This window comes from Gymnoscopelus braueri (assembly GCF_963280865.1).
Source record: "Gymnoscopelus braueri genome assembly, chromosome: 17".
Lineage (NCBI taxonomy): Eukaryota > Metazoa > Chordata > Actinopteri > Myctophiformes > Myctophidae > Gymnoscopelus > Gymnoscopelus braueri.
Genome location: NC_137617.1, coordinates 14,165,918 through 14,192,839, shown reverse-complemented (window position 1 = coordinate 14,192,839; position 26,922 = coordinate 14,165,918). Strand labels below are relative to the sequence as shown.

Sequence of the window (26,922 nt, the reverse complement as noted above, 5' to 3'; positions counted from 1 at the left end):
ATGTGCTGTGTTAAACCTGGACAAGACCAGACCATTAAGATCAGACCGTAATCTGTACAACAGTGGTTCAATGGATAGAGCGAGCACCCTTGCCGGACCCCCCGTTCTTCTCTAAAGGGAGCACTCAGTCCCCCATTTATCTTCAGCACATTCTCAATGTCCTGGTACAAAACCTTTATCATGGCTATAAGACCTGGGTGTAGACCAAAAAACTCTAGCATTTTCCAAAGGTATTGATGTTCTACCCGGTCGAATGCTTTTAATTGATCCAGTGAAATGAGACCAACATCTAAACCTAATGAACCAGAGACTTCCAAAACATCACGAATCAGAGACACATTGTCTACAATAGACTTACCAGGCACGCAGTAGGTTTGGTCTAGGTGTATAACCTGATCTAGCACCTCCCTGAGTCTATTAGCCGGAGCTTTGGACAGAATATTATAGTCCGTGCATAGAAGAGTCACTGGACGCCAGTTTTTAATGTCCTGCAGATCACCTTTCTTGGGCAGCAGAGTTAAGACCGCTCTCCTGCAACTTAGCGACAAACACATTTCTCCAAAACTTTCATTCAAAACCTCCAACAAGTCCTCCTCCAACTCCTCCCAGAAAGCTATGTAAAACTCCACCGTCAGCCCGTTGATACCAGGGGCTTTGCCCCCCTCCATGCCTTGCAAAGCAGCATGCAGCTCAGTCGGTGTCAGAGGGCCCCCCTGACCACGGTTCTCCTCAGAGGGAATCTGAGGAACTCCATCACAAAATGATGAAAAAAGCGGCTCATTGTCTTTGTATTCACTCTTATATAGATCAGAGTAAAAATCCACTGCCGCACGCCGGATCTCTCCAGCCCCTGTTATCTCCTGCCCTTTAGGTGAACGTAGCGTGTGCAGGAACCTGCTCTGTCAATTATTTTTCTCTAGACCAAAAAAGAAACTGGAAGGTGCATCCATCCGATTTGCACCCTGGAACCTAGACCGCACCAATGCCCCCTGCGCCTTCGTGCCCAGTAGGTCTTCAAGCATGCTTTTTTTAGACTTGAGGACTTCAAAATGTCCTCGATTTCCTGTGGACTCCCACATACTCTGCAGGTCCACTAACTCAGCCTCTAGATCTCTCATTGATCTGGCGATGTCCCTTGTGACATTAAGAGTGTACTGTTGACAAAGCTGCTTAATTTGAACCTTCCCACAGTCCCACCACTGCCTCAGTGACTCATAACTTTGCTTTTCACTCTTAAAATCCTTCCAAAAAAAACTAAAAACCTCCTTAAAAATGTCATCAAGGAGTAAAGTGGAGTTGAAGTGCCAGTAAGCACTCCTTGGTTTCACATTTGTGATAAGCACATCCCCTACCACTAGAGAATGATCAGAAAAACCCACTGGCAGCTGTTCACACCTCTTAATGACACCAAACTGGTGTCACAATAAAACCTATCCAGCCTAGCTAAAGAGATAACATTATCCCTAACATGAGCCCATGTGTACTGTCTCTTTGTTTCGTGTAATTCTCTCCATTTGTCCACTTAATCATGTGTCAATAAGGTTGCTCAGTACTCTTTGTGATTGCTTGTGAGGTTCAATATGATTACGATCGTATTGATCATTTTGAGTAGGCCTACTGTTAAAATCCCCAATAAACCAATCAAAATCTAAGCTGAGAATATGTTGCCTTTTATGGACAAGTACTAGTCCTTAAGGCACAATTTGGTTCCCAGTTGTCTGTTACTGTAACATACATGTGCTGATCTGCTACAAACGAATAGACACACAGACATATTTACTCAAGTACTGTACTTGCGTACGGTAAGTAACATTTTGAGGTAATTTTACATTACTTGAGTATTTACAATCTCAATACTTTATACTTTTAATACTCCATACATCTCAGAGGTTAAATTGTACTTTTTACTCTACTACAATTATTTGAACACTTTAGTTACTAGTTACTTTATAGATTTAGATTGTTATTAACATACATCAACCAATTAAGCCCTATTTTCTGTCTATTTTAATATAGCCTATCTAAAAGCTCATAACAAGTTGTGATGCAACGTGTTGCGAGCTTGTAGAACGGCAATTTTGGAAAACATTTGAAAAATGTGGGTACTTTTATGTTTGTACGTTGTTTACCTTTGTGTTTTTAAGTATATTCTGATGCTAATTCTTTAGTACTTTTACTCAAGTAAAATTCTAAACACAGGACGCTTACTTGTAACAGAGTATTTATACATTGTAAGTAAAACATCAGTACACAAGCAGGATTTCAGAGAGAGAGAGAGAGAGAGAGAGAGAGAGAGAGAGAGATAGAGAGAGAGAGAGAGAGAGATAGAGAGAGAAAGAGAGAGAGAGAGAGAGAGAGAGAGAGAGATGCCTTATTAACACAGGATGAGAGTCATAGATTCATCAGATTCATCATTCAGATTTTTGGATATATCCTTCATAGGTAATCTCTGCATCATGCAGCATGTCTAAACCAATCAAAATCTAAGCTGAGAATACGTTGCCTTTTATGGACAAGTACTAGTCCTTATAGACGGCACAATTTGGTTCCCAGTTGTCTGTTACTGTAACATACATGTGCTGATCTGCTACAAACGAATAGACACACAGACACATTTACTCAAGTACTGTACTTGCGTACGGTAAGTAACATTTTGAGGTAATTTTACATTACTTGAGTATTTACAATCTCAATACTTTATACTTTTAATGCTCCACTACATCTCAGAGGTTAAATTGTACTTTTTACTCTACTACAATTATTTGAAGACTTTAGTTACTAGTTACTTTATAGATTTAGATTGTTATTTCAAAACATACATCAACCAATTAAGCCCTATTTTCTGTCTATTTTAATATGGCTAAATAGCTCATAACAAGTTGTGATGCAACGTGTTGCGAGCTTGTAGAACGGCAATTTTGGAAAATATTAGAAAAATGTGGGTACTTTTATGTTTGTACGTTGTTTACCTTCGTGTTTTTAAGTATATTCTGATGCCAATACTTTTGTACTTTTACTCAAGTAAAATTCTAAACACAGGACGCTTAGTTGTAACGGAGTATTTATACATTGTAAGTAAAACATCCGTACACTACTTTTTCCACCACTTAACATGCACAAAAAACACAGTTAAGCCATCTCCTTGGAATGAAAAAAATAGGATAAAAGCAGAAATTGTTTTGTGCTCTAAACTAATTTGTTTCTAAAAAATATACATGTAAAACGTTTAATGTTCAATAAACGTTTAAACGTTCGATTTGGATCCACTACGGTGCATCCTGTTTTGTCAAGCGTCTATACGAACACAATTGGCGCATGTTCTGAAGAGGGAAGCCAGCAGGGAGGGTGAAAAAAAGGCTGTGAACTATGTAGTAATGAATTGTGGAGTTAGATTATTTAAACAGTTTTTCACGATTGTTTTTGTGTTGAGCTTTGAGTCTTTTCACATGAGAAGCTCAGTGTGACCTCGCGGATCTCAGAGAACGCAGGCGTCTAAGGTGTTTAAGCCCTTAATGGTTTCAGGCCCCTATTCAGGGTGAAATTTGAACAAACCACTAATTAAGGATTTCGGACTAGGCAAGAGGCGTTTCCCCGCAAAATTCGGTATTCTGTGGCACCCCTCTCACCCGCCAAACACCTGAGCTACCCCTTACATTATGCATAGGTGTGGTTTGGGCGTTACAATGATAAAACCAATCACCGTGCCAGAAGCCATTGCCTTTAAGAGAAGACTGCGCTAGCCCTCATCCCCGATCCAATATATGCTCTAGCCTATCTCCCTGTCTGCAGTCTCTGCACTGTTGCCTGGTCTGATTATTATAAGCCACATTGGGCTTGTTTTCCTTCTTTTATTTTATTTTATCCAAATACATTTTTATATTAATTTGTAGCCTATTGTGTTCACAATAAGCTTGTCATATTAGTCAGATCCGGAATAGTATATGAAAGCCATTTAAAATATTTATACTATTGGTACACACCGGCTGCTCCCAAATAATTAATTACATCATGTTGCGACAACGCTCCTACGTGGTACACAGACAAACAGTAGCACATGGGTATAATAAATTGGACAGTTTTAGGAAAGGTCTATAGCCTATGTACTCACGTTGGCTGTTATCGTTCTATTTCCACCATTCTAATGGATTCCAGGGGTGTGTAAACATCTCTGAAGTTGCTCCATAGTTTCCTCTGAAGTGACGCAGTTAAAGTTAACTTACATCCATATTGTCCCCGTTATCTTTCATCATCCACCTTTGTTCAGTAATCCCGAACAGAGCTAAACTTTAAGTTTACATCAATCAAAGCCTCTCAAACCCAGACACATTGCTGCGATGCGTATATGTGCGTCGCCTACCTACCCAAAATAACAGACATACAAGCTATCGACGGCGCTGCGTCATGTCGTGTCGACAGCTTACAGATCTGTTATTTTGGACAGCATACAATGAGGCGCGCGCGCGCCACGGAGTAGCCTATCACTAAACCAAAAACATTACATTACGTGGTCAACAACATACTAGACATGTAACTTGCTTGGAGCTTTTAATGCAGTGGTTCTCAACCTGTGGGTCAAGACCACAATGGAGCACCCAACGCCTGGCGAGCTTGTAGATCTGCTATTTTCACAATATTTATCTGTGGAACCGAGTCAAACAAAATGGGGGGGTCCCCAGTTCAAATATGGTTATTTTGGGGGGTCATGAACGTAGCGTTTACGCGGGGAATATAATAATAATATAGGCTAATATATATAATATAGGCTATAATATAATATTCACCCGCAGCATGGGTTTAATGAGACAGCAGCCAAAATGAAAATCACTATGATCCGCTCATCTTATAAAAAATGTAAGTGCTTAAGATTTTAGCCCAAACCCAACGGGACCCGACCCGGCCCGTCGGCACCGGCTGAGCCGGGTCTACGTTTTTTTTACATCCAAATAAATTCACATATTAATTAATTTGTAGCGTAGGCTATTGTGTTCACAATAAGCAACTTGTCATATTAGTCAGATCCCCAAGAGTATATGAAAGCCATTTAAAATAGTTATATATTCCCAGCTGATGCCAAATAATTAATCAACAGGGCAGCGCAACCAAAAGTAGGTCAAATCAATCTTGTCTTGTCATGACGCAGCAGCCCCCTTTAAAGTTTAAACCATAACATGACATCTTCAGACTATTGAGCTTTCTTCATGTCTTTTTCACCTCAAAGTAAATGTTGGATTATTTCTTCAAATGAGACACTATGAGAGCACAGGCAGCGGGCATTAGAAGGTAACATTGGATGTGATTTCTCCATCGCAAAAATGATTACGGTTATTCTATGAAACATATATTTCATAGAATAACCATAATCATTTTTAAAATGGTTATGGGGCAGTGTATATTTATATAGCCCTATTTGCTCCAAGCTGTTTTTTAAATAAAATATAGACTTCTGGAAGAATTAACGAATTACCAAGATTTAATGAGAAATAAGGCTTCTTTAGAAAAATTACTGACGGGCTGGGCTGGGCCTAATTTGTCAATTATTAGTCGAGCCGGGCTGAAATATTTAGGGGATATGAAAGCTCTAGTTAGTAGTTTGAAGTGCTCATGTGGCCTTATAGTTGCTTCTTTTTGTTTTCATAGACCTGCGGACTGCGGTTGCTTATTTCTCGCCAAGGCTGGCAACACGGCTCATGGTCCAACGCACAAAGCCATTGTAGTGTCTGTGTGCACTTGACGGGTGATTTTATAAACCAGCGGGTGGTATTAGATTCCACTAACCCCCCCCCGAAACCCGTACCCATGTGTGTCTGTAGAATTGCAATGTGGGGGATATAGCAACAACACGCCCACGGGCACACCTCCACGCGCAAATAACGGCGTCGGCATAATGGTGACGGGTAGAGCAGGTGCTAGAATAACCTATTGGGGCGGCGCAGCTCCATTATCAGTATTTAACAAGCGTTGCGGCTGGGAAAACTGGCACAGAATAGAGCGGTCAGTGCCTTCAGTGGACACCCCCAGGGTTCAGAGCAGAGTAAGTAGACGAAACACTGTTTGTTCATGATTTTTAACCATTTTATATACTTTTTTTTAGAATAAAAATTTGGCTAGGAGGTTTATAACACATTATTCTGTGGTGGGACATGCTGTGAATACGTATTATACTGCTTTACATTAATTGTAAACCGTCTGGAAATGCTTAGCGTAATACAGTAGGACAAATTTACGGAACTGCAAAAACGCATCGGAAGTGTGGGTTGGCGTACGTCTGCTTTACATCTGCACTCATTTTCCCAGCGCTTCTGCTGCACAGACTGTATATTGGAAGCATTTGTAAATTGCGTGAACCAACAGCTTGTCTCGATGCATTTGAGCCAGTACAAGTAACAACATTAAGACAGCAGTCATAATACTATTTCTGCATTTTGATTTCAAACTCTCTCTATGCCAGATGCAGTTTCACATTGTCATCCTGTTGATTCTAAGTACTTCACTGACCTATGTCACTACAATGGGATGGACACTTTCTCTTGCAGTTTACCTGTCAGGTAAGACCATTGTTAACTCAAAACAAGAATGTCATTTAACAAAGGCCCAGTCTACTAGTGACCACAGCCTCTGGTCTGGGAGGCACGACCTCCCGGAAATAAGGGCGGGATGGACAGGAAGGCTGTACTGTCTGTATGCTCACCAAGTCTAACTTTAAATCTTCTTGTTGTTCTTCCCACCTAAAAACAACCACATTCGAGGCGGTACACTACAAAATAAGTTTTATAGTTAGCAAAGTTATTAATCTTATATACCTTATTGGAGAACACATCAGTAAAACTGTTGGTTTTAGGTACATGTGATGGCTGTGTACCAACTTATCCTGTAGGGTAGGGGCCCTCCTGTGTGTGTGTGTGTGTGTGTGTGTGTGTGTGTGTGTGTGTGTGTGTGTGTGTGTGTGTGTGTGTGTGTGTGTGTGTGTGTGTGTGTGTGTGTGTGTGTGTGTGTGTGTGTGTGTGTGTGTGTGTGTGTGTGTGTGTGTGTGTGTGTGCGCGCGTGTGGGCGTGCGTGCGCGCGCGCGTGCGTGCGTGCGTGTGTGTGTGTGTGTGTGGCTGGCATGGACATAACGTAACATGTCTTAATTGTATTGCCTTGGTGAGTTGTTGTTCCTTGTTTTTCTCAGTATTCCAAGCTGCATTTGGTTTTAACATTGATCCTGTGGTTTGGAAATCTTTGAGTTCACCTGGTGTCGGGGATGGATTTGGATACAAGGTGGTTCAAAGACAATCAAGGTAAATAAAGGGAGAGCATGGAATTGTAGCCTGGAATCCAGACCGAGGCGCTCGATCAAGGTTTTTTCTTTGAATTTGAATCTGTCTTGAGAGATTAACCCATCACATACTCTTTTCTCACTCTGATTTTTTTTCTCACAACAAACAGTCATTATGAGCCAGTGGATACTTTTCAGAATTTTTCATTTCTGGGTGTATTTAATATTTTATTCACACTTTTCTTTTCACCGATTTCTCTCCTTAGCTTACTGGTCAGTGCACCCCTTGCACAAGATGGGAGCGGACAAATATATAAGTGTTACAGTTCTACAGAATCATGCAGCCCCATGGATATTGTTGGTAAGCAACAACATTAACATTAAAATCAACATAAAAGTTAATAAAAAATGATATGCCATTTTGGAATAATAACGTAATCATCATGACGTTATGTTCATTATTCAATATACGAATGGTCTCAACTGTACTTATGATTTAAAAGTTACTTTTTAAGTACAATATATACAATACCAGTTTCCTGACACAAATAAATACTCAGAAATAGACAGGGTTTAACTGATAATGTAACGAACCTTAAACCTTTGTTCCTAAATTTCACAATATAATTTAATATGCTGGCATTCATCATTTCATCTTTCTTATGTTATGTTTAATACAGTGCCAGATTTTGCAGTCCACATGTCCCTTGGCTTGACAATGACAAATGACCCTATCACAGGAAAGACAATTGTGAGTTAATTAACAGCAGTTATATTAATTATTATTCCGTAAGTAAAACTATTCCTAAACATCTACAGAAAGTTTTCTCTCTTAGAATCTCTCTCTCTCTCTCTCTCTCTCTCTCTCTCTCTCTCTCTCTCTCTCTCTCTCTCTCTCTCTCTCTCTCTCTCTCTCTCTCTCTCTCTCTCATCTGTGACATATAGTGTATTTTCTCCACAAAACTAAATCTTCTATTTTGAGTTCAGATATTCCTTTCTCCCATTTCAGGCATGTGGTCCAACCATTCCAAGAGAGTGTCCTACTATCACAACATACAATGGTGTATGCTTAGAGATTCTTGCAAATGACAAGGTTGTAAATGGAGCATTTGTGCCGTCATCTCTTGAAGGTAAGTAATACTGTATGTTGATTTAAATAGAAGTACTGACTGCAAGATTTTTTTTTTTACTAGAGGTGATTACACCATCAGTCAATACCGTCCCCCAGTAATCCAAACAACCCAAACATCAACGCTACTTAACTTCACACAGGGTTCTGAAATGTTCCTTTGTAAATCTGTCATTCCACGTCTTACCCTCAGTCAGTTCTTCATCCTCAGGAGCCCACACTGTAGCCTACCTAGCACCAGGCCAATAACCAAAATGTTATGATTTTTTACGTATTCCCTCCCATGCCCTTTTTATTTTGTTCTTATTATCTTTTAACAGAGTGTCCAGCAGGAGCAGGAGCAGGAGCAGGAACAGGAGCAGGAGCAGGAGCAGGAGCTGGAGCAGGAGCAGGAGCAGGAGCAGGAGCAGGAGCAGCGGGAACAGATTTTGCATTCTTACTGGATGGTTCAGGCAGTGTTTCCGCCTCTGATTTCATCAGAATGAAGGCTTTTGTGATAACCATGATTGGCTCACTAATGAGAAGAGATACACAGGTGGGACTAGCCTAATTGGTCAAGTAACATTTTAACTTTAAAGGGATAGATCACCCCCAAAATGACTTTTCTTCTATCCACCCCATGGAGACTTGAATTCATGGATATTTGTTTGTTTTTGTCCTAAGCCAATAATTTGATTCCGGTTCCGGTAGGAGACACAAAGAGACTCTTTGTGACTACCGCTGCCGGTCTCCTACCGCTGCCAGTCATCAAGTCTCCATGGGGTGACTAATCGATAGAAAAAAATATTGTTTTTGGGTGAACTATCCCTTTAAGTGGTTTCTTCCAAACAGCTTGGTTCATATTTTCTATGCCAATGAAAACATGCTGATCAGATAGAAAATCTGAATCGATTTTTTTTCCAATTTAGAGCTTCACTTGCTAGAGGCAATATCGATATAGAAAGCCACATAATGAGCAGCAAAATTATGTTCAGCTGTGCAGAACATTAAAGGTCATTACACACCGGCGATTATGCGAATATACGCAAATTCGGTCCGAATAAATAAAAAAAAACATATTATTCGCATGAAAAAATCGCCCCCGGTGTGTAAGGGCCTTAAGGATCAAAGGCCCTGTTTAGACTGCCGGCCAAATCCAGCCTAAATCAGATCTATGCCATATCCAGATTGGAATACGATTTGTTTTATGAAGTCTGAACAGAGACAGGTCACATGGAATCCGATTTTTACAATTCCGACTTGAGCCACATTAAGAGGTGGTTTCAAATCTGATTCAATTCGGATTTCTAAAGATGCGTCTCAGTCTGAACGAAGTAACTTGCTCTAACCACCCAAGTCGCATATCAAACTGTCCAAAACGTCAATTGCAGCGCGACCCGAGCGCCACTAACGTCATTACAGAGCACGAGAATTGAATTGATTTACGAGAGTGCAAGGGGTGTAATGAAAACAAAACAATAGTGCAGAATAAGTTTTACAGAAGAAATGGCGAGCAGCATTCAGTGGACAGACAGAGAAATTCAATGTCTCCTAGCACTTTAGGGGGATAACTCGGTACAAGCGAAACTTGTAGGAATGTACAGGAACAAGGCAATATAAGACATATCTCCCGGCATGGCAGAAAATGGGTTCACAAGGTCCTATCTGCAGTGTCAGAGGAAACGCCTACATCGTTACCACGGTAACCAAAGCAAATATGTGGACGCAGGGCAGCTTTTGGTTGACATTGTTTAAATCAGTCTGAACACACAGATCCGATCTGGTCACTTGCAAATGCAGTGTGAACAGTCGGGGCAAAAGATCGGATTTGAGAAATAAATCGGATTTGACTGGATTTGACTGCAGTCTAAACGGAGCCAAATAGACCAGGGTGGGTGGTTTTACTTTCCATACTGTATGTCCTGGCACTCCTAAGCCTAGGCCTACCTGAGAATTCACACATAACGTTAGCATGTAGCCTATTCACCACATCTAGCTAAACCAAAATGAGCCACTTTTAATCCTGCAATTACTCATACAGTATATTAACATAATTTGATTTGTTTTCTTGAAGCTATAGAGCACCGAAGTCTGACGTAATTTACACATCCTAGGTTTGTCTACCTGGTTCGCGGTTTTCCACCCCATTTTGAATCCCCATAGACGTATTTAATATCGTGTCAAATAAGAACTGTGTTCCAAAAATAAACAAATGACCCCGGCGGTTTTACTCTTATGGATATGAAGCATCAACTGACGGTGAGAAAACGATAATGTTACTTCCGCCGAATTAGTAAAATTTTCCGACTGTATCAAATATAAGTGACTATCATAAACGATACAGAACCTCCTCCCTGACAATATCGCCGAGACAGTTTGTTTATTTTTGGACCACAATTCTTATATGAGACGATTCTAAGATGACCCAATGTTATTCTCCACAGCGAAATTACTTTACGAACCTGGGGATGAACGAGTGACGTCAGGACTTCTGTACTCTATTATCAAAATTCAACCTTTCTTTTGTTCATTCTAGACACAGGCACAGTTGTCTTCTCATTGCTGTATGGATGTGTTTGTAGAAAAAGACAAATACATCATAATTTCATTTAAAATATTTAATAATAACACACCTGTGGTGTGGAAACCCACCAACATGCTTTGTTCTACGTTTCTCCATTCGAGAAATGACAGATTAAGTAATTTTGACCATTCCCGCATGAAAATCCGAGTTACATTGTTCCCAGACACGAAAATTACAATTGCATTGCACTGCTCCCAAAGGCTGCTGTTTGAGCTAAACCTGACAAAGGACTACAACGCGTCATTTCAACACAACAGTCATGCAGACGTTTGCTAGATGAACGTGAAAAGAGCCCAGCTTCATTATCTAAAACCACTTCAATTGCTTGACTGTAAATGCAACATATATGTCAGTTCAATGTTTTTCTATTCTTCTTGTGTTTGCAGTTTGCAATTGTCCAGTACTCAAGCAATACCAACATCCACTATTATTTTGATGCTTCTTCCACATCAGGATCTTGGGAATATCGAATTGATGGTATTAACCAACAACGAGGAGGGACTAATACAGCTGCAGCAATTAAAACAGTTGTGTAAGTGACTTTATATTGACAACGTAGCAAACATGTCAAACATTTTATGACAAGAGTTTTTATATAGATAGATAGATAGATCGATAGATAGATAGATAGATAGATAGCTAGATAGATAGATAGATAGATAGATAATATATTATTTTGTTTTATTCCGACAGCCAAGATGTTTTTTCAGGAAACAGAGGATCGAGATCAAGCGCGAACAAGTTCCTTATGGTCATTACTGATGGAGAGTCTAACGATAGAATACATTTACTGGATGCTGTTTCCCTAGCTAGAAAGCAAGGCATTGTTCGATTTGCCATTGGGGTAAGTGGTTAGACTCACTCATAATTTTGAAATGTACATTTAAAGAAAGAATACCACAAATAAATAATTATACTTATAAGATTATAATCTTTTACATAGTTGTAGCTAACTAGACCATACCCATCCGGGGATATGAGCACCACGCGCGCGTCATGGTCCGCTTGTTTCACGGATGTGGCAACACCGGCGCTTGTTTGACGCACATGATTTGGCAACCCGTGAGCCAGTGAACACAAAAACGCTAATACGCAAAATACACTTTTTGCTACTACTCCAAAACTGAGTTTTGATACCCCATACCAGGGCTTTTTTTATGCCACGACCCCATTTTATGGTGGAAATTTGTTGGCGACCCCACACTTTATTCACAGTGCAATTTAATTTCAAAGTGGAAATAAAGAATATCTTAAAATAAAAGCATACATATAAGGCCAACAAGGCCTTATATGAATATTTATTAGAAAATGAAATTAAAGCAGTGATTCCTGCAGATGTGTAAGCCTATCTTATCAATGAAATTAATAAATAATATTGTAGTGGATCCCAACACACTACTGCCGCGGTACAAATGGACCTTAACGGGTCCAAATGGACCATTTGGTTCCATGCATTTTACCCACTTGGAGTAGCAAACACACCCAAAACAGCTCTCCCACCCGAACGAACATTATGAATGCAACATCCAATCATCCACAAATTGGAATCATATGTTTAGTGGCCTCTATGCAGCGCATCTATAAAAGCGCTTTCACTTAAGGCAACAGGGGGCACCACGAAACGTTGCACCGTCTGATACAAACTCTGTTTCCCCCTATTTCCTCGTGTCCTTACAGCTGCACCTCATGACTCTCACAGCCCTGGGAAGGCAACCCAGCCTGGTGGAAATCTGAGGAGTGCACTTTTCTAGTGTTATACAGACAGTGGACACTCAATACAAATTCGTACTTGTATAACATTTTCCTAGTTGTAGCAAATATTAACAGTCTATCTAGGATTAGTACTGGGAATAGGACAGGACCACAAAACCCTACAATAAGAGGTGAACTAAACTGCCGACAAAAAGTTTGGAAACTTAGCTTCGGTCGATTGTATCTCCCCTTTAATAATGACAATTGGTATTGTGTTAATGTGTTTTATATAATTTGTATCGTTGATTAGTCACCTTTACAAAGAGGTACAGCTTGTAAGGATCAGGCATTCGTGGAATGAGCAACACAGCTAAACGTGTGGGTAGCACCCGAAAAAAAATTGTCAAAATCCCTCAATATGTTTCTGTTGTCGCTCTCGTTTTGAGCAACCTGCAAGCACACCAATTGCCAATTGATATAATTTAAGGGGAGATATAATAGACCGAAGTTACGTTTCCAAACCTTTTGTGGGCAGTTTAGATAGGATGCTGCTGTCACTGCCCAGCATTACATGACTATTTACTGTAGTTTCAAAACATGTTCACTTTTGAGATGAGACAACAAAATTATTAACCAATATATTATATAATTTTAAAAATAACATTGTCATTCAAAAGATTGCAAACACTGTATCTTGGTATCCTTAGGTTGGACGTGCTTTTGATAGTGATTCAGCGAGAGGAGAGTTGGAAACCATTGCAACTGATCCATCGAAGCACGTGTATCGAGTGGACTTTGAAGAGCTTGTTAAAATCAAGGATTCTTTGCAGGACAGTATCTTTTCAATTGAAGGTATAGTTCCAATGTCCACATAAAATCTGGATCAGCAGGAAAATCAGAATTTTTTAAAGTTTCATAATTGAGTAGTGAGATATTCATTTTTTTCCTTTTTTTCCTTTTACAGGATCACAGGATCATCTGGCTGTGGCTCTGGCTCTGGCTCAAGAAAAAAAAAAGAAAAAAATGGAAATGGCTCAAGAGGGATTCAGTGTTGCTTATGTGCCTGGGGTAATCAAAAATACTGTGCAATAACAAACCTATGCAGCTAAATTAAGTTAATATTCTCATTCCTTGGTTAATTTCTGTTTGACAAAAAAGGTTGTCTCTACACATGATAGAACCCTATTACAGCAGATGGGCAAATTGAAAATTTAGGGAGGCGAGGATGCCACTCTCTCGTGGCTGTATGTTTGTCTCCGCCAGGCCAAAGGTGTGGCCGAGACTCTGTTTTCGCCCCCGTCCGTCCGTGTGTGTGTGTGTCCGTGTGTGTGTGTGTGTGTGTGTGTGTGTGTGTGTGTGTGTGTGTGTGTGTGTGTGTGTGTGTGTGTGTGTGTGTGTGTGTGTGTGTGTGTGTGTGTGTGTGTTTGTCCACCCGTCTGTTAACAGCTTATCTCCGGCACCGTTGGAGCGATCAGTGTGAAACTGTGCACGCACACTCCCTGGAGGCCAGAGCAGAACCAGTTTTGGCTATTACTATATTACTGGCAATACTACTTATTGGATTTTGTCCAAACATCACCCAAATCGCTACACATTATCTTGTCATGTGATCAACACGGATCTGTCCAATTTCTCATATTCCATCCTGATTGGCTAAGTTTGGCATCTAAAGTTGCTCGTTTTGAACAAAATGCCTCAAATTATGAACGCAGCACCCGATTGATAAATAAATCCTTTAAAATACATCGTGTTTATGAGTGCATGGTTTCAAAAGTGGGTTCAGGTTCTATTAAATAAGTATTATAAATTATTTTAACATTTATTTTTATTATTCTAAATGACTTGGGGGGGTCCAATCTGAAGCTAGGGGGAGACACTAAAGTTCTAAAGGAGGTACCACACAAGCTGTGATCTTGTGGCAGCCATTACAAAAAGTATGGAACAAAATGTTGTAGAAAAGTTTACTGTACCTATACTAGGGAGGATTCCAGATGGCAGCTGTTGGTTTCTTCCAATGGAGGGGGAGCTACCAAGAAATATCAACACAAGGCCAGAGGGGAAACTTCACGGAGCTTACAGATATGGATCCTGACAGTTATCTTGGTGAGAAAGTACTAAATGAACTTCTTATTACTGTATCGTATGTAGTTAGCATCAAGTATAGTCATGTCTATCTAAATAAGTACAATATTTTGCATGTTACATCAGACTTCTAGCCATAGCTTTCATTTGGGAGTCATTGTTTAGTCCAATGTAATCCGACACACCACATATATAAAAACAGTTTTTGGGCGGTGAAACCGCCCCTATATGTGAGGTTTGGAAATTTGCACCCCCCCAACCCTGCGCTGTGATTGGCTACCAGTGTACCCCCCTAACCCTGCACCGTGATTGGCCAATCACAGTCTATTCAGGACTGTGATTGGCTAGTGAAACATGACACATGTGCATAGCCCTATAAATAGGACTATGCACTTAAAAAAAACACATTTATGGGTTTTTTTAAGTTAGGGGTGTACAATGGTTGGTCCACAATATTACTTTTCTGAACTTCCATCACTGTGATGACCACTGTGACCACACCGCCCACTTCACACTGGGTGTGATTTCTTTTGTTCTTGGTGAGATGGTCATATGAAAATCGACATTAACAACATCTAAATGCACCCTAAGCATAATTAATTATTTACTAAATCTAGTACTTAATGTTTACCTACTGCTGTTTTCTTCTAGGTTACTCCATGGCAATTGCCACAAGAAGAAATGACATTCTCACCGTTGTAGGTGCTCCAAGATATAAACACATGGGGATGGTAATGGTGTTCTCCAACAGCAAACCCCCCCAAAAGATTGACCCCTCGACAGATCCACAGGTTTGTGCTCAAAATATTATTCATAAAACATGAAGGAAAATAAAAAAGATTGTTAGTATAAATGTAATTCTACCACCTTTGAATGAAGATTTGTTTGTCTTTCTCAGTTTCAGATTGCATATTTTGGGGCAGAGGTTTGTACCATGGATGTGGATCGAAGTGGATACACTGACATAATCCTCATATCTGCTCCTTCATTCACGGATAAAGATCGAGAGGGCAGGGTTTACGTCTGTAGCCTTACTCACGAGGTAAAGAATGTTTAACTTTCTGTCATCAAATGCATACATTTGACATCAGGTATGAGAATTCAAATGATAATCCTCATTCCTGTTTTTCTGTTTTCCCATCAGAGAGCTGATTGTCTATCCGATGGACAAACAGTGTTGAAAGGTGTTGCAGGAGAAAGAGGAAGGTTTGGTTCCTCTCTTGCTCCACTGCCTGATCTCAGCAGTGATGGATTCAATGATTTGGCTGTGGGAGCACCACTAGAGAATGATGGTCAAGGAAGCATCTATATTTTCCATGGTTATGGAAGATTAACAATCAATCCCATGTACTCACAGGTGTGTGAGAGTCAAGGGTTAATCATGGATTCATGCAACATTCTGCATTTGCTGGACAGGTACGACCCAGGCATTTAAATCATTCTCTTTACTTTTTATTTAGAGAATCCCTGGCTCTGATGTCCAGCCTGGACTGCGGTTCTTTGGTCTGTCTATTAGCCAGTCTTCTTTTGACCTCAGTGGAGACAATCTGCCTGACTTGGCAGTGGGTTCAAAGGGTGCTGTCCTCCTACTCAGGTATTTATAAATAATGATGTAATTCTATCACTGGTGTAATTCTAGTATTTTGTAAGACATATAAACCTCAGATTTTTTTTTAGCTCTTTCCAGTTGATTTACATCTAGTGTAATACCATGATGTAAAGGGGTGCAGCAGCGGAGCTTTAAAATGTGGCCTAGAACAGGACTTTATTTCTACATAAAGTCTTCTCTTTGTTTCATTTGGGGTTTCATAATTCAGCATGACATCCTATTAACACAATACAAATCTGAAAACTGGCCTGGCATATCCACGCTCTAACTCAAATAATAGGGATTATGTGTGCATGCTGGGAAGTCCTCCTCTTGTCCATTGCCACACACACTACACAGCCCCCACCCGAGGGGTCTAACACCCAACCCAAAGTCCTGGCTATGCCTCCATATTTTCCCAAGACACCGGTGTCTCAGAGTGAGGGACTTCTGGTGTGGAGAGTCTCTTCTCCTCCACCCAGTTCTCCACTGTGCTAGCGAGGGGCCAGTAAGGTGCCAACCAGTCCCGATGAAGAACTACCTTACGGCTCCCTTGTTACCCTGTAGAGCATGTCTGACAGCTTCCCAGGTCAGTTCTCTCGGTTCAGTCAGTTCAGTCTCTCGCAGTCTGCCCTGCAGCTGCATGAAATAGTCCAACCCAGCATTCCCGTTTACTACCGGCCAGTCTCATAGCTATTCTGTTAATAATGGTGGTATAACAGAGGAAACTGTTGACTGTCTTGTATTTACTATTAGCAAACAATAACCACATAGTAAGAAAGGAAAATATAAGAGAAAAATAATAAAATATGGGCACTCGGATGGCGTAGGCTAATATGACCATACACCACCGCAGAGTAGGGATTCCAATCCATTTTGCATCCAACTTTCTGAGCATCTATACAAACACAGTTGCCCGTGTTCGGGGGAGGCACTATGTCCTCTCGGTGGGGGCTCCACACTGGCAAGTGAACTAGTAGTAGGGTACAATTAGTGGTACATTTTGACACCGGTATGCTGCTCCCCATATGACACTGTCCATTTCCAGATCTAAGCCAGTCGTGATGGTAGAGGCACAGGTGACATTCAACCCAGCCCGGATCACCATCAACGACTCGGACTGCAATTCTCCCTTGAATAACACAGCTAAAGTCTGCTTCACTATGACTCGCCACTCAGGTTTTTTATTTTGTAAGTGCACTACAGAGCCAATTTAGCCTTTAAAATATATAATATATAATAATACATTTTTAATGAAAGTCTTAACTGTTCCAGCTCAAGCACAGATTAATTATACATTGACACTGGATTCAACTCGCAAGACCCCAAACAACCGTGCTTACATCATGACACCAAAACAACAAGAGGTGTTCAACTCTTTTACTCTTGACATGGAAGAGCCACACTGCTTTTCACATGAATTTGACATTGAGGTATGTTGGTAACCTAAATATAATCATAAATTAAGAGAAATCCCATTCATGGGAAGGGTAGACTGTGTTTATTTTCATGATAATGCTCTTTCATTGCAGGCTTGTCCAGAGGATGCTCTGAATGAACTGCATAATAAACTTAGATTCACTTTTGAAGGCGTTCCATCTTCCAACAACCTCAGTCCAAGCCTTGCACAGCAAGCTCAGACAACCACTTATCATCGTGTAAGTTACCTTTACATTTCTTTTATTTTTGTATCTAAATGCGTGAAGTCAAATATTTGTTTATTTTCAATATTTGAATATGGAATATTCAATGACAGCCCTAGTACGCATGATCTCATGAGTCATGTGACATTGAACATCAAACTGCTTTTGATATTCCATACTTTTTGCCTATTATTGGTTTCCAAAATTAGAATTTTGATTATATTTTGTAACAGAAAATGCCATATATCATGAATGCAACATCTAATCAACCCAAAGGGGTGCCACAGATGCAAAAAGATTAACCATATGTCGTAGTAGATATGCCATTTTCCACTACAGTTTACAGTGCACTTGCAATGCACATAGACAAAGAGAGAAACACAGAGATACCGCAACACCTATTATGCCTGCCTATACGTGCAACCCACACAGACAAATACAGAGACACAGTCACATGATGCCCCACACACAATTAGAGAGAGACACAGTAACATCACAGCAACTAAGCTGCGTATGCATGTGCACACGCACAGGACAGACACAGCGTTCAGTTAAAGCCCAGGTAATGTGACAACAAGCCAACGTGACAACATACAGTACACTGTGCACCTATGACACTTGCGAAATGTGTGTGCACGCACCGGGCACAGAGAGACAGAGAGAGGAAGCGAGACACAGTTTGACATTTCTGCATCAGACAGTGTAAATATTATTATAATATTGCGGCATACCTCCTGGTACTTGATCATGCTGTGCAAAACAACATTACAGTATGTAACATTGTTACATTACATGTAATAATAGTTTCTGCCATCCAATCTTGCTACAACAAACATTTGCATTTATTCCTCCCTATAACTCTTTGCACTCCACTACTCAAACATACCACTATAGGACGACAGCTTTACGCTCCAATATTATAACCTCATCTACAACACATTATCAACACTCATTGTACTCAGTGTTTACTATGCAAGTCAGTGTATGCATTCAACTAAATGCATGCATCTTGGTTTGCAGCAATGCCATACATCATCCCTGCCAATGTCACATTATGCCTCTTAAAATCAAAGTTTTTTGAAAACCCTGAAGAAGACCTCAGTGGTCGAAACGTTGGTTTTATAAAATTATACTCTGTATCGTGGCTACGAGTCTGACCTGATCCTTTGATATAAATATTTTACACCGTGGTCAGCACCTCTACAATATTGGATGGTGTGTGTGCACTCTGTGGTGTGCCGCTTTCTCTCATATTTTGTGCAAAGCTTGAACTTTATGGCTACCAGTTCAGAGTAAAATCACATTCAAAGACTTTTGAAGCTTGCAGGACCATCATCTCATTATAACTGTTTGACAACTACAGAAAATGTGATTCCTCCCTTGTACCACAGTTAGGGTTTGAACTCAACTGTGGTCCTGATGACCTTTGTACTGACAACCTCAAAGTTGATTTCAACTTTAGCAGGTGAGACATAATGTACACATATCATCTAAGAGTGTGGTTACATTGTTGGTGATGATACCTATCAAAACATGATTTATTGAGTGCCTGTTTATGATGAATACACCCCTATGCAATTGATTTCTTTATTGATACAGAGATTTTACTCGCACATGGCATTTCTACTGTCAGCTGATTTCTAATTTCCAAAACTCAATCAAAACTACTGTACAACAACGTCTACTGTACAACAACGCTATTAACACTCAATACTTTTCTGGGCTTGCTTGTTTGTTAAGTTGAGTCAAATGTATTTATACAGTATATTTAAAAACTACTCTCCCTGACCAAATTGGTTTACAGACCGGGAGGTAGTTAAAATCACAAATACAATAACCGCAGACAAAACAAACAAGACAGGAGGTGTAAGAGAGGAGGTCTTACAGGGGAGAGAATGCTGTTCAACAGTCTAGGCCTCTAGGGCCTGAGAGCAAAGGGACGGTCACCCCTGAAGTTAAATTTGGATGGTGGACAGTCAGTTGACCTGATGGACTCCTCAGAGGTTACATTAGCAACCTGATTCCTTAGATGCCGTTTGTCAAGCAATGTATTAGTAATATGTATTATTTGGGTTGACCAGCAGAGGATGTTGTATTTTTAATTTAGAAGGACAGTATGAAAGCTACAGTAAGTGAATGGCAAACATGATATTTTACCTTTCCCTTAATGATTTCACCTGCAATCAAGAAGACACAATAATTAAACTTTTTCTTTTCTGTTTTTGCATAATCATAATCAGCTTTACAGAAGTTAAAGTGGGCATAGATGAACTGAACCACATAATGGTGTCAGTTGAGAACAGAGAGGAGAACTCATTTAACAGTTGTGTCACTCTCACATACCCTCCTGGGCTCTCATACAGGAAGTTCACCATACAGCAGGTAAGGCACTGCAACGTAACTAACCCCAAGTTTAGCCTTAAAGATTCTATGACATTCATTTTCACTTTTTAAAAAAAATGTTTTTTGGAGGGTTTTATGACCTCAATTAGACCCAAAAAAATTGCAACTTTGAACATTCAGTGGATTTTCTGTGGTCTGGGGTTTTCTGAATAATTAGGCTGAAAAGTAATCTGTGATTGGCCCCTGGACTTTGATATCACAGTCCATTAATCCGGCCCCCTCTCCTCTCCTCTCCTCCCCTCCCCTCCCCTCCCCTATTCATTCCTTTGGGGGGGGGGGGGGGGGGAGCAGAGGCGATGATTGACAGTCAAAATCCCTCAACAGTGACACCCGCAGGCAAAGATAATTTTTTTCATTGCAGTTGGAAAGGCTTTAGAAATCAGGGAGAAAAAACCCTGCCATGGATCACTGGAGCGGATTTTTCAGTTAAAACTTTTAATACACGTTTGAAGGACCATGATAACTACATTTAATGTGTTGTAAAACTGAATGTCGTGAAACCTTTAATAAATTGTTGTCATTGGTTAAAGAAGATGTGTGATTAACATGCATTGTGGTTTTCTTTGTCTTTACCCAGGGAAGAGTGGAATGTAACTCTATAGACAGTGAGGATGGTGTATCACAGGGGAAGAGTGACTGCACCATTGACAAGCCTATTTTCAAAAGCAATGCTAAGGTTCACGTTTTCTCTAACTTCGCTTCTGCTCACACACCTCTGCAAGGACAATCAGATAAAAATTGCCGTCAACATTTATTTTTGACTGCTTTGGTAGAAGAATACACTGGTTAAAGCACTTTCTCTGATCCATTCCATTCTAGGTACTTTTCACTGTCTCCTATTGGGTAGAAGATACCAACAATGAACTTGACAGAAAGATACCGATCACTGCAACTGCCACAAGGTACTGTCATCTAGGCACTAGTCTAGTGGAAGGCCCTGCACTGTGTTGCTCGTGAATGAATGAATGAATATTGTTCATCTATCCATCAATCCATCCATCCATTCATTCATAAAAACCCACCCCTTACAGGTTTATAAAACATTCAAAAAACATAATTATAAAAGTTTCACTTCTCAATAAATGAAAGCTGCACAATTTATACAAAGAACTAAAGAAATAATTATTATTTGTAACCAAAATAAAAATGTCATGTATTATGTTCTTTTTGTTTGTTTTCTCTCCACATAATCAGCCAATGCAAATACCTTGTGTTCAAAAAGCCATTTAAGTCTATCTGCATCACTTAACCACATTTTGACACTTTGACATTTTAAACATAACATAACTCAATGAAACACAAAATGTAACACATTATTGATTTCAGTGATGGCACAATAATTACATATCAGCTTTTCTTCCACAATCCCCCAGTAACGACACACAAGGCTTGTGTGTGCTTTCTATTGTCTATCAATTACTTCTCTTCTGTTTCAGTGGAAATGATAAGCATTCACAAAAAAGTGAACTTTACCAAGAGAAAGAGATTGATGTGAAGTACAGCATCTTTCTTTCCATTTCCAATCCAAGGTTTGCATTGTTTCTTTTCATTCACATAGTAATTTGTGTGATTAATTTAAACATTATAATTGGGAATAGATCAAAACTTGTCAAGGTTTTATAATGAAGTAAAATGTTTAATATTTCCATTCAGTTCAACCAGCTACAACAATTTTCCTTTTGGAAAAAATGATCTGCAGACACCACTTATGCAATCAATTACGGTAAAAAATATTACGGTGAATATACCCCCCTTCTTTCTATCATGTTCTATCTCCTCTCAGGTTTTAAACCTTGTGAGAGCCTTTAACGTTACTGTGGTCATCAAGGTGCCGGTGAAGCTGGGTAAAAAACACATCTGGGTGGATCCTTATAATATAAAGGTGACTCACATCATGGATGAACACTTGAGTGCATGTTGGAGCTCAAGCACAACAACATTCAAACTGCTCCGTGACCAACTTTTTCTCATGCCACATTCAATTGAGTTCAATGAGTTGCACCTATTGATGTGACTCTAATGTTATATTCTCCATTGGACTAACACAACTTGCAGATTCCAGGCTGCTACAGAGATAAGGATGAGGAACCTACTCTCTCAGATTTTGTGGATAAGATCAATAAAACACATACAGTGGTAAATATGGTCTGCGCATTGACAGCTACCATCCACAAATTACAAACACCTATTAGTTATGTAGCCTATAGTTATATATATCCTTCATGCCATTTAGTTAAATGTTATAATTTTGTGTATGCTAAAATTATTATGATTGCATAATAACATTTTGCTTTGAATTTGGTTTAATCTGTCCTTAATTGCCCATAGGATTGCTTTGTTGCCAGATGTACAGTGTTCAGATGCAACGTGTTCATGGTGAAAAATCAGCATGATGTTTACAACATCTATGCCAACCTGAGCTCAGAATGGATCGAGCAGGTGAATACCATTTCTATTAACATGTAAAATCACAGTTCAATCAAGTTTTTGCCATTTTAAGGTCATTGTCTTGACACTTGTTACAGTAGGTGCTGACAATGTTCATAAGTGCAACAATAAATTCCTTCAATAGCATCATTGAAAACAACCAAGCCTGCAAGGGTTTTTCTGCTACATGTATTCTAGAATGAAAAGAATATACAGTACAGATCTCTAAACCTTTGCATTAATGGATTGTCTCTTAACCCCTTAAACCCTATATACTTTGTTGACCGGCCTCCCCAGGGCTCTATCTTTGGCCCTCCTTTTTCCCCTCTACATCAAATCTCTTTGCTGAATATAGCCGATCTACAGCTTGTAGATCTGTTATTTTCGCTGAATGGTCGTCTCAGTAGGGTACTGGCCTACTGGGCTTAATTGTCTCAAACAAAAACTTCTCCTTATCCTCTTCCCTCTTTGTTTCCAACCCACAGATTGGTCTCCAGTCAGCCAAATTCCTTTTGATCAGCACAGCCACTTTGGAGTATGACAGAAGCAAATACATCTTCCTTTCAACAGACTCTAAGAATAATGCTGTTCGAATGGTCCCCCCTGTTCGAAAGGTAACATTGCATCTCTACTTTCATTTCACTCTTCATTTTCACTAGAAGACTTAGAAGAAAGTGATTTAATTGTTCTCATGACCGCCCCTCAGATTGTGTCCACGGTAGAGGTGTACACAGAGACAGACCTCATCACACTGATTATTGTTGAAACCTTGCTAGGCCTGGCAGTTTTGGCTTTGATCACTATTGGCTTACATAAGGTAATGTATCTCTTTGTCATTTCCCCCATTTTGGTTCCAAATAACTTATCTAGCTACTGCTGAAGTACTACCTCGGGGCGACCCGATAGTTACCCAAATAGTTAGGGCACATCCCACATGGGCTCTAATGTCTGACAGTGAGTCTCCAGTTCGATTCCTGGCCATTTGCTGCGTGTCACTCCCCTGCTCTATCTCCATGTTTCCTGTCCCTCTAGTCTACACTGTACCTGTCAATAAAGGCAAAATAATTATAACAGAAAAGAAAAATGCTGACTGCATTGCCATGACATTTTCTGTGCACCTTCATGAACCACAGAGGATAACCCCTACTTATTGATGATGCCATGGCCTTTTCTCTAACGCCACCCTTGGGCCAAACTTTCTCAAATCTTAATAACTTTAAACCTGGCATCCCTATTTTGGGCTTAGCTGTGAAAATCTTCAGAAATATCAGAACTACAGATCTGATAACTTGTCATACGACATAAGCAATTCAATTCAAACTTTATTCCAGACACACAGGGGGTCCATAGAGTCCATAGACATCACACATAACACATTAAACAAAAATTAAAAACATAAAAACATAAAATCGTAAATAGAGGCTGACTCTCTAGTGTGTACGCAGCCTGGACGAGTACCGGAGACAGCTCATCCCAGGATTGACTATATCCTCAATAATACTGTTCCGGGACTCATCCAGGCGAGACATGAATCCATACTCACATGTGTGGATTCCACACGTTTACAAACAAGTGACTGGCACTATGCCATCTAGGGACCTTAAGTAGAATCCTCAGGGCATCATTGTAGGCCACTTTAAGCCTCCGCATGCTACCTTTCTTGTATGTGCACCACAAGAAAGCTGTATACATGGAGTGCAAAATTAAAAAGTGCACACTTGACAGGACCTGAACACATACTGAACCTACGAAGCAGCATATTGGCCTGGGGATGAAGTTTGCAGCACTGTCTAGAGATATTTCTATCATCATGGAGATTATCAGTGAATGTGGCCACAGTGCTCGATTTCCTGGCATACAGAAAGACGAACGTCATATAAGTGAAATAGTGCAGGCAAACTAGCTCATTTTGGAGCTCAAAGTGGAAGTAATTGCAACAGATTTTTTTTCTTCACAGACCATTTCTATTAAGTCACCAGAACAACATACTAAAAGTCCTAAGAAATCCTAGTTGAGGAAATATGTTTAATTGGCATCAATCCAAAATGGCCGCCAATTATTGTCAAAAAGTCATACAATTATGGTAACAGATTATTTTTCTTCACAGATCATTTCTATGAAGTCACCAGAACAACATACTAAAAGTCCTACGAAATCTGAGTTGCGGAAATATGTTTAATTAGCATCAATCCAAAATGGACACCAATTATGGTCAAAAAGCCATATAAAATGATGGTGAGTCCAATTTGTATTCATCAGAGATTTCAATTTACTTCCAAATACATGTTGAGGAGAGGAATTCAGATAAAATATCAAACAATATTTTAGCCATTTTTGAACCAATATAACAGAACTACTGGGTGTTATTACTAGATAGTCTAGAAAACTAGCCTTTTACATCAAAGTAATTGTAACAGATTTTTTTTCTCCATACATCATTTCTATGAGGTGTCCAGAACAACATACTAAAAGTCCTAAGAAATCCTAGTTGCGGAAATATGTTTAATTGACATTGACTCACCATCATTTTATATGGCTTTTTGACAATATTGGCGGACATCTTGGATTGATGCCAATTAAACATATTTCCTAAACTAGGATTTCTTAGCACGTTTAGTATGTTGTTCTGGACACCTCATAGAAATGATGTATGGTGAAAAATAATACAATTAGTATTTAGTTACAATTACTTTGATGTCAAATGCTGCTAGAATATGTGGTAATAACACCCTGTAGTTCTGTTATATTGGTTAAAAATGGCTGACATATTATTTTGATATTTTATCTGAATTCCTCACCTCAAAATGTAATTGGAAGTAAATTGAAATCACAGATGAATGAACATTGGACTCACCATCATTTTATACTGTATGGCTTTTTGACAATAATTGGTTGCCATTTTGGATTGATGCCAATTAAACATATTTCTGCAACTAGGATTTCTTAGGACTTTTAGTATGTTGTTCTGGTGACTTCAAAGAAACGGTCTGTGAAGAAAAAAAATCTGTTACCATCATTTTATGACTTTTTGACAATAATTGGCGGCCATTTTGGATTGATACTAATTAAACATAATTCCGCAACTAGGATTTCTTAGGACTTTTAGTATGTTGTTCTGGTGACTTAATAGAAATGGTCTGTGAAGAAAACAATTCTGTTGCAATTACTTTCATGTGAAATGTGGGGAATGTCAATTTCTTGTCCTTCTATTTCTATGTTATGCTTTATGCCTAGTTTTTTCTCTCAATGTTGTGAATGAGATATACATTTAAAATATTAATGAAAAATATGGTGCCAATACAATCAATACTGAAGGCAATGATGTCTGAAAAACATATGGGAGGCAAGAAAAGGTGCTATGTTACTTTTCAACAAAACCAAAATTATTTTCTCTGAAATGGAACTTCCTTTGCACACCACACATTTTGAGATGTAGAACATTAGGAAGGTGTTTTAAGCAGCATTAGGGCGCGCTCCCACCAAGAGTTGGCTGGCCGCTGTTTGCAGAATCTGCCAATGCATTGTCAATGCAAATGCGTTGATTCACGCAAGAGCAGATTTTTCCACTAGTCGCGCAGACCTTGCGTTTATCTGCTCTCCGCGAAGCATAAAACTGCTGGAGGCAGGCGCTGATTTTCTCCCTCTGTCCAATCGGGTGAGTGGAAGGCGGACTGTCTCAAGACTCAGGAAGCAACATGGTGCTCAAGGCAGCAGGCAGTGCAGGCTACGGGGAGGGTCCTGAAAGTGAGTGACAGGCGCGACACTCCCGTTTTTTAGAATCCGCTGGCTGCAAAAAACTGTGGCCGCGCACAACCTGCGTTTAACAGCGGCCAGCCAACTCTTGGTGGGAGCGCGCCCTTACCACAGACATTCCAGACAATTCTTATTTGAGTAATTTAGTCTTCCAGTGTATTAGTTAATGTGCTGGTTTATTTATAGCTGTTTTTCTCTTCATGTGTATCTTGGTGTATCCTACTCTCAGGCTGGGTTTTTCAAGAGTCAGTTGAAGCAGATGATTGCTGATAAGTATGGAGTACAAGGTCCAGAAGATGGCAGAGTACAACCACCAGAGGAAGAATTGATGATGATTGAATTGAAGGCTGTTTTGTGTCAAAAGCCAAAACCTCAAGCTTGAACTTA

At 39.7% G+C, this 26,922-nt stretch overlaps 1 protein-coding gene and 1 long non-coding RNA gene across 2 annotated transcripts; both read left to right on the top strand.

Moving 5' to 3' along the window:
* Positions 1–26,917, top strand: LOC308104978 (integrin alpha-M-like; the record flags this gene model as incomplete). Its single annotated transcript, XM_080455613.1, has 21 exons — positions 1–47; positions 921–1,006; positions 7,169–7,277; positions 7,522–7,616; positions 12,625–12,684; positions 15,373–15,512; positions 15,620–15,763; positions 15,866–16,078; positions 16,182–16,315; positions 17,358–17,488; positions 17,585–17,742; positions 17,842–17,967; positions 19,344–19,417; positions 20,193–20,334; positions 20,933–21,031; positions 22,139–22,237; positions 22,411–22,491; positions 22,684–22,794; positions 23,268–23,396; positions 23,489–23,599; positions 26,765–26,917. 21 exons carry the CDS (start codon positions 1–3, stop codon positions 26,915–26,917), a joined length of 2,442 nt encoding a protein of 813 aa, XP_080311739.1.
* On the top strand, positions 8,801–11,774 carry LOC308105248. The gene is made up of 3 exons (XR_013934885.1): positions 8,801–8,919; positions 11,334–11,479; positions 11,641–11,774. It is a non-coding gene; the product is annotated as an uncharacterized lncRNA (long non-coding RNA).
* Positions 26,918–26,922: the final 5 nt, after the last annotated feature.